Source organism: Ictidomys tridecemlineatus, chromosome 7 (assembly GCF_052094955.1).
Source record: "Ictidomys tridecemlineatus isolate mIctTri1 chromosome 7, mIctTri1.hap1, whole genome shotgun sequence".
NCBI lineage: Eukaryota > Metazoa > Chordata > Mammalia > Rodentia > Sciuridae > Ictidomys > Ictidomys tridecemlineatus.
The window spans coordinates 189,591,434-189,606,578 of NC_135483.1; the positions used below are offsets into that span (position 1 = coordinate 189,591,434).

General features: G+C 39.4%; 1 protein-coding gene across 1 annotated transcript in view; it reads right to left on the reverse strand.

Moving 5' to 3' along the window:
* Dner (delta/notch like EGF repeat containing) overlaps positions 1 to 15,145 on the reverse strand; it is a 296,027-nt gene that overhangs the window by 59,164 nt on the left and 221,718 nt on the right. The window contains exon 8 of the mRNA XM_021727111.3: positions 3,789 to 4,013. Coding sequence (XP_021582786.2) covers positions 3,789 to 4,013 — 225 coding nt within the window. The remainder of the gene's footprint in view (positions 1 to 3,788; positions 4,014 to 15,145) is intronic.

Below are 15,145 nucleotides of genomic sequence, written 5' to 3' on the forward strand. Positions count from 1 at the left end.
CTGAGCTCAGGCAAACCATGTCCCTTCCCGCAAAGTCTGCTTCCTGCCGTGGTCATCTATAGTGCTTATCCTCCAAATGGTCATCTTCAGATGCTATGGAGGACACATAAAACTCCACGGTGCCCATGCGCAGGGACAAACGCCTAATGTTTGCAGCAGCTCTAGGTCTCATTTTCTCCAGTCTTAAGATTTCAATTTGCAATTTTTTTTTTTAAGAGAATGGCCTATCACTTAACACTGTCACTGGAAGATAACATTTCAGTGATTTCTCAGCGCTGACATTTTATTATTTAATATGAAACCCCATCAGAAATGCCTGGTCTGACAAGCTAAAAATGAGGCTTGAAAATAAAGCACCTGACGAATTTGATTTGCAAGCATCAAAATGGTATTTTTTTTTTCAGATGGGAACTAATTATCAACGTGCCATGATTTCAATCTGCTGCCATTTACGAAATGGGATCCGTTTGCTCTCGATTAAGATGATCAGGCTCCTGCTCGGCAGCTCAATGCCCAATTTCACCCATTCTCATGAAATTCTTCTATTATGCAAACTAGTAGTAAAGCAATCACATGCTCCAAAAGATTAAGACGAGAAATTTCACATTCACAGACTTGTCATGTTCACCTCTTAAAATGTAAATTCTTGCCAGATGCTAAAATGCCTTTTTTTTTATTTCATACAAAGTCACCTAACAATCTGAGGAAGCATCCTCTCTGAAAGCAATTCTGTCTCCCAAGGCTGCCTGACACACGAGAATCTCGGGGAACGGATACCTGTCTCTCCAGGCTTTTCAGGGCTCCTTAGGGATATGGCTGGGCCTCAGGCAATTTCCAAGTTAAATGCTCCAAATGGACAGGGATGACGTTTTAGTAGAGAACAGAGGGAGGGGAAAGTGGAACTTAAATAGGAGCTCTTTTGCCATTCTGGCTTGAAGAACGCTGCTGGAATCTCGATGCATGGAAAGAAAGGAGAATGAAGAGCTTTTTCTACTGCGTGCCAGGGAAGGGGCTACGTGACTCTCATTTAATGCTCTCAAACACAGCCCTTCTCTTCTTTCCAACTGAGGAGGAAGCTGAGGTCCAGAGATGCCCTGCAAATTTGCTCTGGTCATAGTCAGTCAGTGGGGATCACACAGGCAGGATCTCTTCCACTCTCAGGTACCTCTCCCAGGTGCAAAGAGGGACACTCAGCAATGTTGTGTTTGTGTTTTCATTTAGGGCCAGGGACACCCCTCACAGAAGAACTCTACTTGGTATTATTAAGGAGCACCATTTATCTTAACCGCACTCAATTTAGGGTTTTAAAAACAAAGCAACTAGACATATAGACTTTGGCTAAGGAAGGACGTCAGAGGAGAAGAGGAGGAGAAACTGAAGTTGTTTCTCAGCCTTGTCATATTTGGTTCTTCTTTGTGGGATGTCATGGGGGGAGTCAGAACTCTCAGGGGACAGATCATGAAGTACGGAGGAAGTTCCTGACAGGAGGATTGCACCTCCGATTGCTGCTGAGGGGATTCACCCCACATGTTATGACAACTCGAGTGCCGTGCAGGAGCAGCGACCCGTGAGTCCCGCCGTGACGAGGCGCCCTTCTCCCCAGCACAACTGCAGCCTGTTTAGTTAGCAAACACAGAACGGTCCCGGTGCTCTGCCTTCCAGTGGGGAAGGGCACAGGCGGACTCTATCCCTGTCCTCAGCATCGGCCCCACTGCACATGCCCTGATCCACACGGATGAACACTGGGCCCTCAGGGGACGGGTTCCCCTCTCCACCAACTCAGACAGGAGAAGATGGTGTGAATCTGGAAAAATACCCTTGTGTCATAAGTAGAACGGAAGAAACTTCTTTCCTCTGAGGTTTAGGAGAGACCCAAAAGGTACTGGATAGTGAACTCCCTGTGTCAACTTGGCAGACGGTGGTACCCAGGTATCTGCTCTCATGCAAATCCAGATGTTGCTATGAAGGCTTTTAAAGGTAACCTTAACATTTAAATCGGTAGACTTTGGGTAGAGCGACTGACCCTCCACATGCAGGTGGGCCCCATCCAAACGCTGGAAGGCCTTACGAGCAAAGACAGGTCTCTCAAAGAGGAAGGAATTCAGCCCCAACACACAACGCAGAAAGCCTCCTGGTTTCCAGCCTGCCAGCTTCCCCTGCGGATGCTGGACTTGCCAGTCCCCACAATTGCATGAGCCAGTTACTTAAAATAAATCTCCTCTCTCCCTCCTGTTTCTCTGGAGAATCCTAACACTGTTACCAAGCCGATTAAACAGCCCCTCCTCTGTAATTCAGACCAGAGAGGAAAGAGGAACTTGGCAAAATGTCAATTGCTTAGCAAATCAGAGAATTAGAAATCTATGGGGGGAAAAAAAAAGCTTTTCAAAACCTTTAAAATGCTCAGCTGCATTTCCAACTACCTCCTTTAATTGACTCATGAGTGTGTGTGCCCTTTGGAGGTGCTGGGCCAGGCACTGGGGCCATACCATGAGGAGGCCCTGGGTTGGAATCTGGGCTCAGCTCCCCACTGGGTGTGTGACCACAGGTGCATGACTGGACCTCCAAAACAAAGTGAAAATGTGGCCCTGAAAGGACCAAAGATGTGACTCACCCAGCTCAGAATGCAAAAAGATTATCACTCGGGGGTGGTTTGGGACCATTTTTGTTGAGCCAAAAGCTGTTAAAAGAAAGCACACTTCCTCCACCCCTGAAGGAAGAGAGACACATGCAAGGAAAATCGATACAGTAATGTGTCACTTAGGGATGGGATACATGCTGAGGAGTGGCGAGTCTGTCACTATCTGGACATCAGAGTAGTTCCCTGCACAAGCTAAAACAGCTAGGATCCAGGAGGATGCATCATCTGACAGGATGCCATTGCATGTGCCCTCTGTTTACCGAAAGGTCATTTTCAGTGCAGGACTGCCTCATGGTGTAGAACTGCAAAAGTAATATCGTGGGGGATGGCTGGAACCCGGAAGAAGAAATCTCAGCCCCAGAGGTTTCCCAGTGAGGCATCCCAGGCACATGGCAGAGCTCAAATCAAACAAAACCAGCCATGCTGCCTGGTCAGGGGGGTGTGTGTGTGAAGCATTCTAAAAAGCTAGCTCATACAAGAATGGAGACGTGGGCAGAATGGAAACGAGAAAGAAGAAAGGGCAATCCATGAATTCTTTTCAGACCACACCAGAAGGTTGGAAAGACACAAATTGCAACTAGTAATCACTCTGATCTCCGAGTATCAAAACTTCCATGATTAAAAATTGGTATTACAAATGAAAAAAGACATTCATACAATAAAAAGGTAAAGCTTCTGAACGTTTATACAGGAAGTCAGAGGGTAGCAGACTATGCACAGAGTAAGAATTTTAAGAGATGGCACATTTCACTTTTCATGCACACACTAAAATAGGAAAGCCTATTCTGTCCATTTAAGCACACAACAGTAAAAGGTAAACCATACACTAAAAGCTCTGGAATGGCCTATAGGCAATTGTTAAAAATAATTGCCCTGTTATAAGATGAAGCCTTTTAATTTTCTCCATTGGTGCTTTCGTGAATATTCTAAGTTTTCTGAAATGAATGTGAATTGGTCATGCAACAGTCATGAAAAGGGGAAACGATATTTTTAAAGCCCTGCCTAATGTAGTCGACAGTGTGCCATAATTGAGTAGAATTTACTTCTATTTACATCCCGAGGGACGACATTTACTCAGATGCAAAAGAAAAACGAACAGTCTTTTGAGATTGAGGAAAGAAGAGGTGTGTGGTCTATGGGCGGCACCAACCTGGGTCACAGAGACATTTGTAGCTGGTGCCCACACTGCGGCACGTGCCGTGGGCACACGGGCTGAGGGCACAGAAGTCAACGAGCTGGGCACAGGTGGACCCCGTGAAGCCTGGGCTGCAGCTGCAGGTGAAGTGCACCCCGTCTGCGTAGCAGGTGCCATTGTTCTGGCACGGTGACGAGGCACAAGGGTCCACCTTCTCTTCACAAGCAGAACCAAAGTATCCTGCAAGACAACACAGAGGGGCCTTTAAGAAATGAAAACAAGTTTGCACATAGCAACCAACAAATGGAGTCCACAGATTTTCCCTTTTCTTCATTGTGAGTGGATTAGCTCATTAATCCCTTTGCTTTTCTTAGCTTTGCTTTCTGTGTTAAAATACTAAGCTCCACATTCTCCTTTTGTTCTAATATAAAACATATGTCTGCTTTGATGCCCACATTATGTGTGCATGTGTATATTTACATGCATGTGTGTAGGTGCGCATGTATATTCTTGAATAATGCTTAAAATAAATTGATGGGAATTCTCTAAAGGAAGGCAGGATTTGGATCAGTGTAAGGCTTTACTGTCTTGTTTATACACATTCTTCACTTTGCTTTAACAGATAAGACACGATCCTTAATTTCAAAAATTAAAACCGTATAAAATAACAAGCACTAAAAAAATCTCCTATTCCTATCCCTTTGACCTTGATTTGGTTTATTCAATACATATTTTTTTTTACAAGTTGGCTATTGAAACCCACAAAAATGGTACTGCATGTCCGTACAATGCACAGCAATTCAGGGAATAAAAAGTAACCAGCACCCACAGGTGCTATGACATCCAGGAACCTCAACAGCACAGACCAGGAGAAGGAGCCAGACACGAAAGGTGACAAAGTATATTCCCTTTACACAGCATGTCCAGAGGAAGGACACTTAAATGCAGAAAGCAGATGGACAAATGCTGTGGTTGATGTGGGACCAACGGCCATGGGCAGGGGTGATCTATTGGGACAGAAGGAGACATTGTAAACTGAAGGGTGGAGATGACTGCCCAACACTGAAGTATAGGCTTTGAGAGGATGAGTTTATGGTATGGAATTTACACACTTAACATGAATGTAGTTTACAGTGTGTAAAAATTATGGAAAGCTGTTACATTTTTAAATTTGGTAATTGTGTAGGGAATTTTTATTTTGTTTTCTCTGGGTGTTTGTCTCATTAAACATGATGTATACATACATATGTGCATCTGTATTTCTATGGGCAGTGAACAATGCTTTGGATAAAACCTATACTTCTTCTAATACTTTAAGAGTAATCTGAAAATTAAATGAAGGTAATTTAAATCGTAGAAAGAAGAATTAAATAAATTTGCTCACGTATACTTGTATTAAGTTTATACTGATGCATTGTGCTCCGATCTCCTTAGCAAAATTGGCCATTTTTATAGTAATTGTTAAGGACATAGCAAATATATAAAACAAACAAAAATAGCTTCCAGATTTAATTATTGGAAGCACTATCATATTTGGCATATTCAACTTGATAGTACTCTACATAGAAATAGAAAAAAATTTCAAATACAATGCTATTCAACATTGGGTAGAGTTCATGACAGCCTTTAAATTTTAGGAATGATACTTAAAATGTACCATACCATGGGTTTTAAAAATACTTGAATTCTCCACAGTGAGAATGAACAAGGAGTGAAATATAATTCTCTCCTTCCTGAGATGTATTCCATTTTATTCTCATTGAAAAGAAGACACCTGAAGGCTTATCAATAAACAACAGCACTCTATGTTATCGTCACTATGTGACATGCTATTTTCAAATCAGGACAATATCTCAAACCTCTTCATCTTAGAACAAAATAAAATTAGCTATTCTTATCTGTGTCTAGAAAATGTATCAGAGTCATGTTTCCATTTTCTAATTGTGTACAACACTGAAGGTAATTAAACCTGTTTTTTTTTCCCCTTAATATGAAGAAATAAGTTTTGGGGAAAAAATGACCAAGTTAACACAAAATTTATGTTCAGTTGGATAGGAACTTAAGTTTTTATCTTATTATCTAAGAAAAATTAAAGGGGGAATTTCCACTTAAAGGCTATGAGAACTGACAAAACAACTCCAGGTTGCAGCAAGCAAAATCAACATGTGAAAGTCAATAGCATTTTTATATATCAATAACAAACTTGCTGAACATGGCGGCGGGTGCGGAGAGATCAAGTCTCTGACCTCTTCAGCTGCGTGGGCATAGGGAGTCGTAAACCGTCTAAATGCTGTTTGCTCAGGATCACTAGGCAATGCTGAGCTGACGAGGATCTGGGGTGAACAGTCTGGGCCTCTCAGAATACACACCTAGCCCGGATCGGCTGAATTCAAGCTCCCGTTCGCCTGCTTCCCGCAGACAAACTGCTGGGCCTCAGCACTAAACGATCACGCTGAAACAACTGGTCGGCCCTTCTGAACCTACGGAGGTTAAAGCCAACCGAGCCTTCATAGGCAGTGGCCACTGAAATTGATTGAAATGGGGATTGGGAGAGCCAGTCAGGACGTACCCGTTGCATTGGTCACCCAGCAAAGGAAACAAACTGTCACCATTTGCATGGGATACCACCATGGCAGAGAACTGACGTCACCAGAATGTGGCAGAGGAGATAACTTCATTGAAACCAGCGGCGACAGGTGTGTAACCCCCTAGCCTTCCCTCTCCCCCAGCGAGGAAACCTTAAGGGCCCCTCCCAGCTCTCCCATGAGCGCGATAGCCAAACCGAGGGAATCAGGAGTCATGTGGGACCCACGGCACGGAACTCCCGGCTACCGCTCCCACCAATGCTGACCACTGAGGTCTCTTGCACCAGCTACGGGGGCGTGGCTACCAGAGGGCAAGCAAAATTCGCTGAGGGTTCTCAGCCCCAAGCTCCACAACCTTAGGGTCTGAGGGAAGGGCAAGCAGGGAGAGTGTGCCCAGTCGTCCATGAAAATAGGGCTCCTGGGAGCAGCAGACCAGGCGTGTAGCCAGTATTGTGGTGAGCGTCACAGGTGAGCGGGGCCTGGCTTGAGGAAACGCAAGAGAAGGCCCTAGACACTCAGGATTGGAGACCCGCCCAGTCTGGGAGGAAGAGCTGCTGCACAGTGATTGGTTCCCGTGTATTGAGAGGAGGAGCTTGGCCCAGTGGGCACAGCTCCACCTACTGGAAGAGAAGTTAATCAAACTCTAAGACTGCATTTATTATTATTTTTTTTTAATTTGGGTTTTTTTTTCATTTTCTTTTTTTGTTGTTTTTTTAAATTTTTTAAAATTTTTTTATTATGTTGTTAATTCTAATTTTTTATTAGTTTTTAAATTTTTTTCTTTTTTTCTTTTATTTTTTTATTTATTTTTTATTTATTGGTCGTTCAAAACATTACACAGTTCTTAATACATCATATTTCACAGTTTGATTCAAGTGGGTTATGAACTCCCAACTTTACCCCGTATACAGATTGCTGTATCACATCAGTTACCCTTCCATTGATTGACATATTGCCTTTCTAGTGTCTGATGTATTCTGCTGTCTGTCCTATTCTCTACTATCCCCCCTCCCCTCCCCTCCCCTCCCCTCCCCTTTTCTCTCTCTACCCCTTCTACTGTAAATCATTTCTTCCATTTATATTATCTTGTCTTACCCCTCCTTTCCTCTTATATATCATTTTGTATAACCCTGAGGATCGCCTTCCATTTCCATGCGATTTCCCTTCTCACTCCCTTTCCCTCCCACCTCTCATCCCTGTTTAATGTAAATCTTCTTCTCAAGCTCTTCGTCCCTACCCTGTCCTTGTTTACTCCCCTTACATCAAAGGGGTCATTTGGTATGTGTTTTTTAAATATTGACTAGCTTCACTTAGCATAATCTGCTCTAATGCCATCCATTTCCCTCCAAATTCTATGATTTTGTCATTTTTTAATGCAGAGTAATACTCCATTGTGTATAAATGCCACATTTTTTTTATCCATTCATCTATTGAAGGGCATCTAGGCTGATTCCATAATCTTGCTATAGTGAATTGTGCTGCTATGAACATCGATGTAGCAGTGTCCCTGTAGCATGCTCTTATTAGGTCTTTAGGGAATAAACCGAGAAGGGGAATAGCTGGGTCAAATGGTGGTTCCATTCCCAGCTTTCCAAGAAATCTCCATACTGCTTTCCAAATTGGCTGCACCAATTTACAGTCCCACCAGCAATGAACAAGAGTGCCCTTTTCCCCGCATCCTCTCTAGCACTTATTGTTGTTTGACTTCCTAATGGCTGCCAATCTTACTGGAGTGAGATGGTATCTTAGGGTGGTTTTGATTTGCATTTCTCTGACTGCTAGCGATAGTGAGCATTTTTTCATGTACTTATTGATTGATTGTATGTCCTCCTCTGAGAAGTGTCTGTTCAGGTCCTTGGCCCATTTATTGATTGGGTTATTTGTTATCTTATTGTCTAATTTTTTGAGTTCTTTGTATATTCTGGTTATTAGGGCTCTATCTGAAGTGTGTGGATTAAAGATTTGTTCCCAGGATGTAGGCTCCCTGTTTATCTCTCTTATTGTTTCTTTTGCTGAGAAAAAACTTTTTAGTTTGAGTAAGTCCCATTTGTTGATTCTAGTTGTTAACTCTTGCGCTATGGGTGTCCTATTAAGGAATTTGGGGCCCGATCCCACAGTATGTAGATCATAACCAACTTTTTCTTCTATCAGATGCCGTGTCTCTGATTTAATATCAAGCTCCTTGATCCCTTTTGAGTTAACTTTTGTGCATGGCGAGAGATAGGGATTCAGATTCATTTTGATGCAAATGGATTTCCAGTTTTCCCAGCACCATTTGTTGAAGATGCTATCCTTCCTCCATTGCATGCTTTTAGCCCCTTTATCAAATATAAGATAGTTGTAGTTTTGTGGATTGGTTACTGTGTCCTCTATTCTGTACCATTGGTCCACCCGCCTGTTTTGGTACCAGTACCATGCTGTTTTTGTTACTATTGCTCTGTAGTATAGTTTGAAGTCTGGTATCGCTATACCGCCTGATTCACACTTCCTGCTTAGCATTGTTTTTGCTATTCTGGGTCTTTTATTATTCCATATGAATTTCATGATTCTTTTATCTATTTCTACAAGAAATGCCATTGGGATTTTGATTGGCATCGCATTGAACTTATAGAGAACTTTTGGTAATATCGCCATTTTGATGATGTTAGTTCTGCCTATCCATGAGCAGGGTATATTTTTCCATCTTCTAAGGTCTTCTTCAATATCTCTCTTTAGGGTTCTGTAATTTTCATTATATAAATCTTTCACCTCTTTTGTTAGGTTGATTCCCAAGTATTTTATTTTTTGGGGGGATATTGTGAATGGAGTAGTTGTCCTCATTTCCATTTCAGAGGATTTGTCGCTGATATACAGGAATGCCTTTGATTTATGCGTGTTGATCTTATATCCTACCACTTTGCTGAATTCATTTATTAGCTCTAATAGCTTCTTTGTAGACCCTTTTGGGTCTGCTAGGTATAGGATCATATCATCTGCAAATAGTGATAATTTAAGTTCTTCTTTTCCTATTTTTATGCCTTTAATTTCTTTCGACTGTCTAATTGCTCTGGCCAGTGTTTCGAGGACTATGTTGAACAGAAGTGGTGAGAGAGGGCATCCCTGTCTTGTACCAGATCTTAGAGGGAATGCCTTCAATTTTTCTCCATTCAGAATGATGCTGGCCTGTGGCTTATCGTAGATTGCTTTTACAATGTTGAGATATGTTCCAGTTATCCCTAATTTTTCTAGAGTTTTGAACATAAAGGGATGCTGTACTTTGTCGAATGCTTTTTCTGCATCTATCGAGATGATCATATGATTCTTATTTTTAAGTCTATTGATGTGGTGAATAACATTTATTGATTTCCGTATATTGAACCAGCCTTGCATCCCAGGGATGAATCCTACTTGATCATGGTGTATAATTTTTTTGATATGTATTTGAATCCGATTCGCCAGAATTTTATTGAGGATTTTTGCGTCAAGGTTCATTAGAGATATTGGTCTGTAGTTTTCTTTCTTTGAAGTGTCTTTATCTGGTTTCAGAATCAGGGTAATATTGGCCTCGTAGAATGAATTTGGAAGTTCTCCCTCTTTTTCTATTTCCTGAAATAGCTTGAAAAGTATTGGTGTTAGTTCCTCTTTAAAGGTTTTGTAAAACTCTGCTGTATACCCATCCGGTCCTGGGCTTTTCTTAATTGGTAATCTTTTGATGGTTTCTTCTATTTTCTCTATTGTTATTGGTCTGTTTAGGTTGTCTATATCCTCCTGACTCAATCTGGGCAGATCATAAGACTTAAGAAATTTATCTATGCCGTCACTATCTTCTATTTTATTGGAGTATAAGGATTCAAAATAATTTCTGATTATCTTCTGTATTTCTGAAGTGTCTGTTGTGATATTACCTTTTTCATCCCGTATGCTAGTAATTTGGGTTCTCTCTCTTCTCTTCGTTAGCATGGCTAAGGGTCTGTCAATTTTATTTATTTTTTCAAAGAACCAACTTTTAGTCTTGTCAATTTTTTCAATTGTTTCTTTTGTTTCAATTTCATTTATTTCAGCTCTGATTTTAATTATTTCTTGCCTTCTACTTCTTTTGCTGTTGTTTTGCTCTTCTTTTTCTAGGATTTTGAGATGAAGTATGAGATCATTTATTTGTTGGTTTTTTCTTTTTTTGAGGAATGAACTCCAAGCAATGAATTTTCCTCTTAGAACTGCTTTCAATGTGTCCCATAGATTCCGAGATGTTGTGTCTGTGTTTTCATTTAACTCTAAGAAGTTTTTAATTTCCTCCTTGATGTCTTCTAAAACCCATTGATCATTCAGTAACCTATTGTTCATTCTCCAAGTGATGCTTGATTTTTCCTTCCTTCTTTTATCATTGATTTTCAGTTTTATTCCATTATGATCAGATAAGATGCATGGTATTATCTCTACCCCTTTATATTGTCTAAGAGTTGCCCTGTGACATAATATATGGTCTATTTTTGAGAAGGTTCCATGTGCTGCTGAGAAAAAAGTGTAACTACTTGATTTTGGGTGGTATAGTCTATATATGTCAATTAAGTCTAGGTTGTTAATTGTGTTATTGAGTTCTATAGTTTCCTTATTTAACTTTTGTTTGTAAGATCTGTCCAGTGGTGAGAGAGGTGTGTTGAAGTCTCCCATGATTATTGTATGTTGGTCTATTAGACTCTTGAACTTGAGAAGAGTTTGCTTGATGAACACAGCTGCACCATTATTTGGGGCATATATATTTATGATTGTTATGTCTTGTTGGTGTATGGTTCCCTTGAGCAGTATGAAGTGTCCTTCTTTATCCCTTTTGATTAACTTTGGCTTGAAATCTATTTTATTAGATATGAGTATGGACACTCCTGCTTGTTTCCGCATTCCATATGAGTGGTATGATTTTTCCCAACCTTTCACCTTCAGTCTATGAATATCTTTTTCTATCAAATGCGTCTCTTGTAGGCAGCATATTGTTGGGTCTTGTTTTGTGATCCATTCTACTAGCCTGTGTCTCTTAATTGGTGAGTTTAAGCCATTAACATTTAGGGTTATTATTGAGATATGATTTGTTCTTCTAGCATTTGTTTGTTGATGTTACTAAACCTGATTTGTTATCCTCTTTGACTACTTTCCCCCCTTTATTGTCCTATCTCCCATTGTTGGTTTTCAATGTTATTTTCCATTTCCTCTTCCTGTAATGTTTTGCCAAGGATTTTTTGAAGAGATGGTTTTCTAGCTGCGAATTCTTTTAACTTTTGTTTATCATGGAAGGTTTTAATTTCATCTTCCATCCTGAAGCTTAATTTCGCTGGATACACAATTCTTCGTTGGAACCCATTTTCTTTCAGTGTTTGAAATATATTATTCCAGGATCTTCTAGCTTTCAGAGTCTGTGTTGAGAGATCAGCTGTTATCCTGATTGGTTTGCCCCTAAATGTAATCTGCTTTCTTTCTCTTGCAGCTTTTAAAATTCTCTCCTTATTATGTATGTTGGACATCTTCATTATAATGTGTCTAGGTGTGGATCTCTTATGATTTTGCACATTCGGCGTCCTGTAGGCTTCTAGGATTTGTGATTCTGTCTCATTCTTCAAGTCTGGGAAGTTTTCTCGTATAATTTCACTGAATAGTCTGTTTATTCCTTTGGTTTGGAGCTCTGTGCCTTCCTGTATCCCAATGACTCTTAAATTTGGTCTTTTGATATTGTCCCATAATTCTTGGATGTTCTGCTCATGGTTTCTTTTTTTCTTTTATATTTTATATTATATGTTCTGCTCATGGTTTCTTTTTTTCTTTTATATTTTTTCTTTTGTCTTTCCATTTCTTTTCAATTTTCTTATTCCCCCTTCCTTAAATTCTACCTGCTTACTCTCATTCTCTTTAGTGACTTCTTCCCTTCCCTTCTAATACCTTTCCTCCCAAGCATCAAATAAATTTATAGGAGTCAACAGTAACTCAGCAGTCAAACAGAACAAGAAGTAACATGAGCAGCATGAAAGAGAGCAAGGAAGAAAAGGAGTACAAACAATGCAGGACAGCCTAAATATTCAGGAGGACCTAGAGTCATCAGAAAAATGGTCATATAAAGAACTCAAGGAATAACTTAGACAGATGAAATAGAACCTTAAAGAGGATATGAGACAGCAAATTCAAACAGTGAAAGAACACATTGAAAATGAATTACACAAACAGATAAAAGAAGAAGTTAAGCATCTTTATCAGGAGATTGAGATTATAAAAAAAAAACAAACAATAATTCTAGAAGTGAAGGAAACTATAAATCAAATTAAAACCTCAAATGAGAGTATCACTAACAGAGTGGAGCAAGTAGAAGCCAGAATGTCAGATAATGAAGACAAAATATATCATCTTGAAAAGAGTCTAGCCAACTCAGAAAGGCTGGTAAAAAATCACGAGAAAAACATCCAGGAGATATGTGATAACATGAAAAAAACAAATTTAAGAGTCATCGGGATAGAGGAAGGTATAGAGGTTCAAACCAAGGGAATGAGCAACCTGCTGAATGAAATAATTATAGAAAACTTTCCAGAAATAAAAAAGGAAACGGATATACAAATTGTAGATGCATACAGGACACCGAGCACACAAAATCACAGTACACCAATGCCAAGACACTTTGTTATGAAGATAGCCAATATACAAAACAAAGAGAAAATATTAAAAGCTACAAGAGAAAGGAGGTAGATTACATTCAGGGGTAAACCAAAAAGATTAACAAGGGATTTTTCATCACAGACGCTGAAAGCGAGAAGATCCTGGAACAATGTATTTCAAACACTGAAAGACAATGGATGCCAACCAAAAATTTTGTATCCAGCAAAATTAAGCTTCAGGTATGATAACAAAATAAAAATCTTTCATGATAAACAAAAGTTAAAAGAATTTGCAGCCAGAAAACCAGCATTGCAAAGCATCTTGAGCAAAATACTACACGAGGAAGAAATGAAAAACAATAACCAAAACCATCAGTGGGAAGTGCCTCGGTGAAGACAGAGGGCCGGGGGGAAGCTAATCATGGAGAAACAAACTAAATTAAAAAAAAAAAAAGATAAATAATCAAACATGGCTGGCAGTACAAACCATATATCAATAGTAACTCTAAACATTAATGGCTTAAACTCTCCAATAAAGTGACATAGGCTGGTATCATGGATTAAAAAAACAAATCCAACAATATGCTGCCTCCAGGAGACACATCTGATTGGAAAAGACATACACAGGCTGAAGGTAAAGGGTTGGGAAAAAATATACCACGCACACAGTCTTCGTAAACAAGCAGGGGTGGCCATCCTCATATCGAATAAAATCGACTTCAACACTTAGTTAATCAAAAGGGATAAGGAAGGACATTATATACTGTTAAAAGGAACCATTCACCAACAAGACATAACAATTATCAATATTTATGCACCAAATAATGGTGCTGTGATGTTCATAAAACAAATTCTCCTCAAGTTCAAGAATCAAATAGACCACAACACAATAATTATGGGTGACTTCAACACATCTCTCTCACCATTGGACAGATCCTCCAAACAAAAGTTGAATAAAGAAACTATAGAACTCAATATCACAATCGATAACCTAGACTTAACTAACATATATAGAATATATCAACCATCATCAAGTGGATATACTTTTTTCTCAGCAGCACATGGATCCTTCTCAAAAATAGAACATATATTATGCCATAGGGCAACCCTCAGTAAATATAAAGAGGTGGAGATTTTATCTGATCATAATAAAATGAAACTGAAAATCAGTGATAAAAGAAGGAAGGAAAAATCCTTCATCACATGAAAAATGAACAATATGTTACTGAATGATCAATGGGTTACAGAAGACATAAAGGAGGAAATCAAGAAATTCTTAGAGATAAATGAAAATACAGACACAACATATCGGAATCTATGGGACACAATGAAAGCAGTTTTAAGAGGGAAATTCATCGCCTGGAGGTCATTCCTCAAAAAAAGAAAAAAACCAACAAATAAATGAGCTCACACTTCATCTCAAAGCCCTAGAAAAGAAAGAGCAAAACAACAGCAAATGTAGCAGAAGACAAGAAATAATTAAAATCAGGGAGGAAATCAACAAAATGGAAACAAAAGAAACTATTGAAAAAATTGACAAAACTAAAAGTTGGTTCTTCGAAAAAATAAGTAAGATTGACAGACCCTTAGCCATGCTAACAAAGAGAAGAGAGAGAACTCAAATTACTAACATACGGGATGAAAAAGGCAACATCACAACAGATACTACAGAAATACAGAAGATAATTAGGAATTATTTTGAAAACCTATATTCCAATAAAATAGAAGATAGTGAAGACATAATAAACTTCTTAAGTCATATGATTTGCCCAGACTGAGTCAGGAGGATACACACAATTTGAACAGACCAATACCAATGGATGAAATAGAAGAAGCACTCAAAAGACTACCAACCAAGAAAAGCCCAGGACCGGATGGGTATACAGCAGAGTTTTACAAAACCTTTAAAGAAGAATTAATACCAATACTTTTCAAGTTATTTCAGGAAATAGAAAAAGAGGGAGCTCTGCCAAATTCATTCTATGAGGCCAACATCACCCTGATTCTGAAACCAGACAAAGACACCTCAAAGAAAGAAAACTACAGACCAATATCTCTAATGAACCTAGATGCAAAAATCCTCAATAAAATACTGGCGAATCCGACACAAAAACACATCAAAATTTGTGCACCATCATCAAGTAGGATTCATCCCTGGGATGCAAGGATGGTTCAATATACA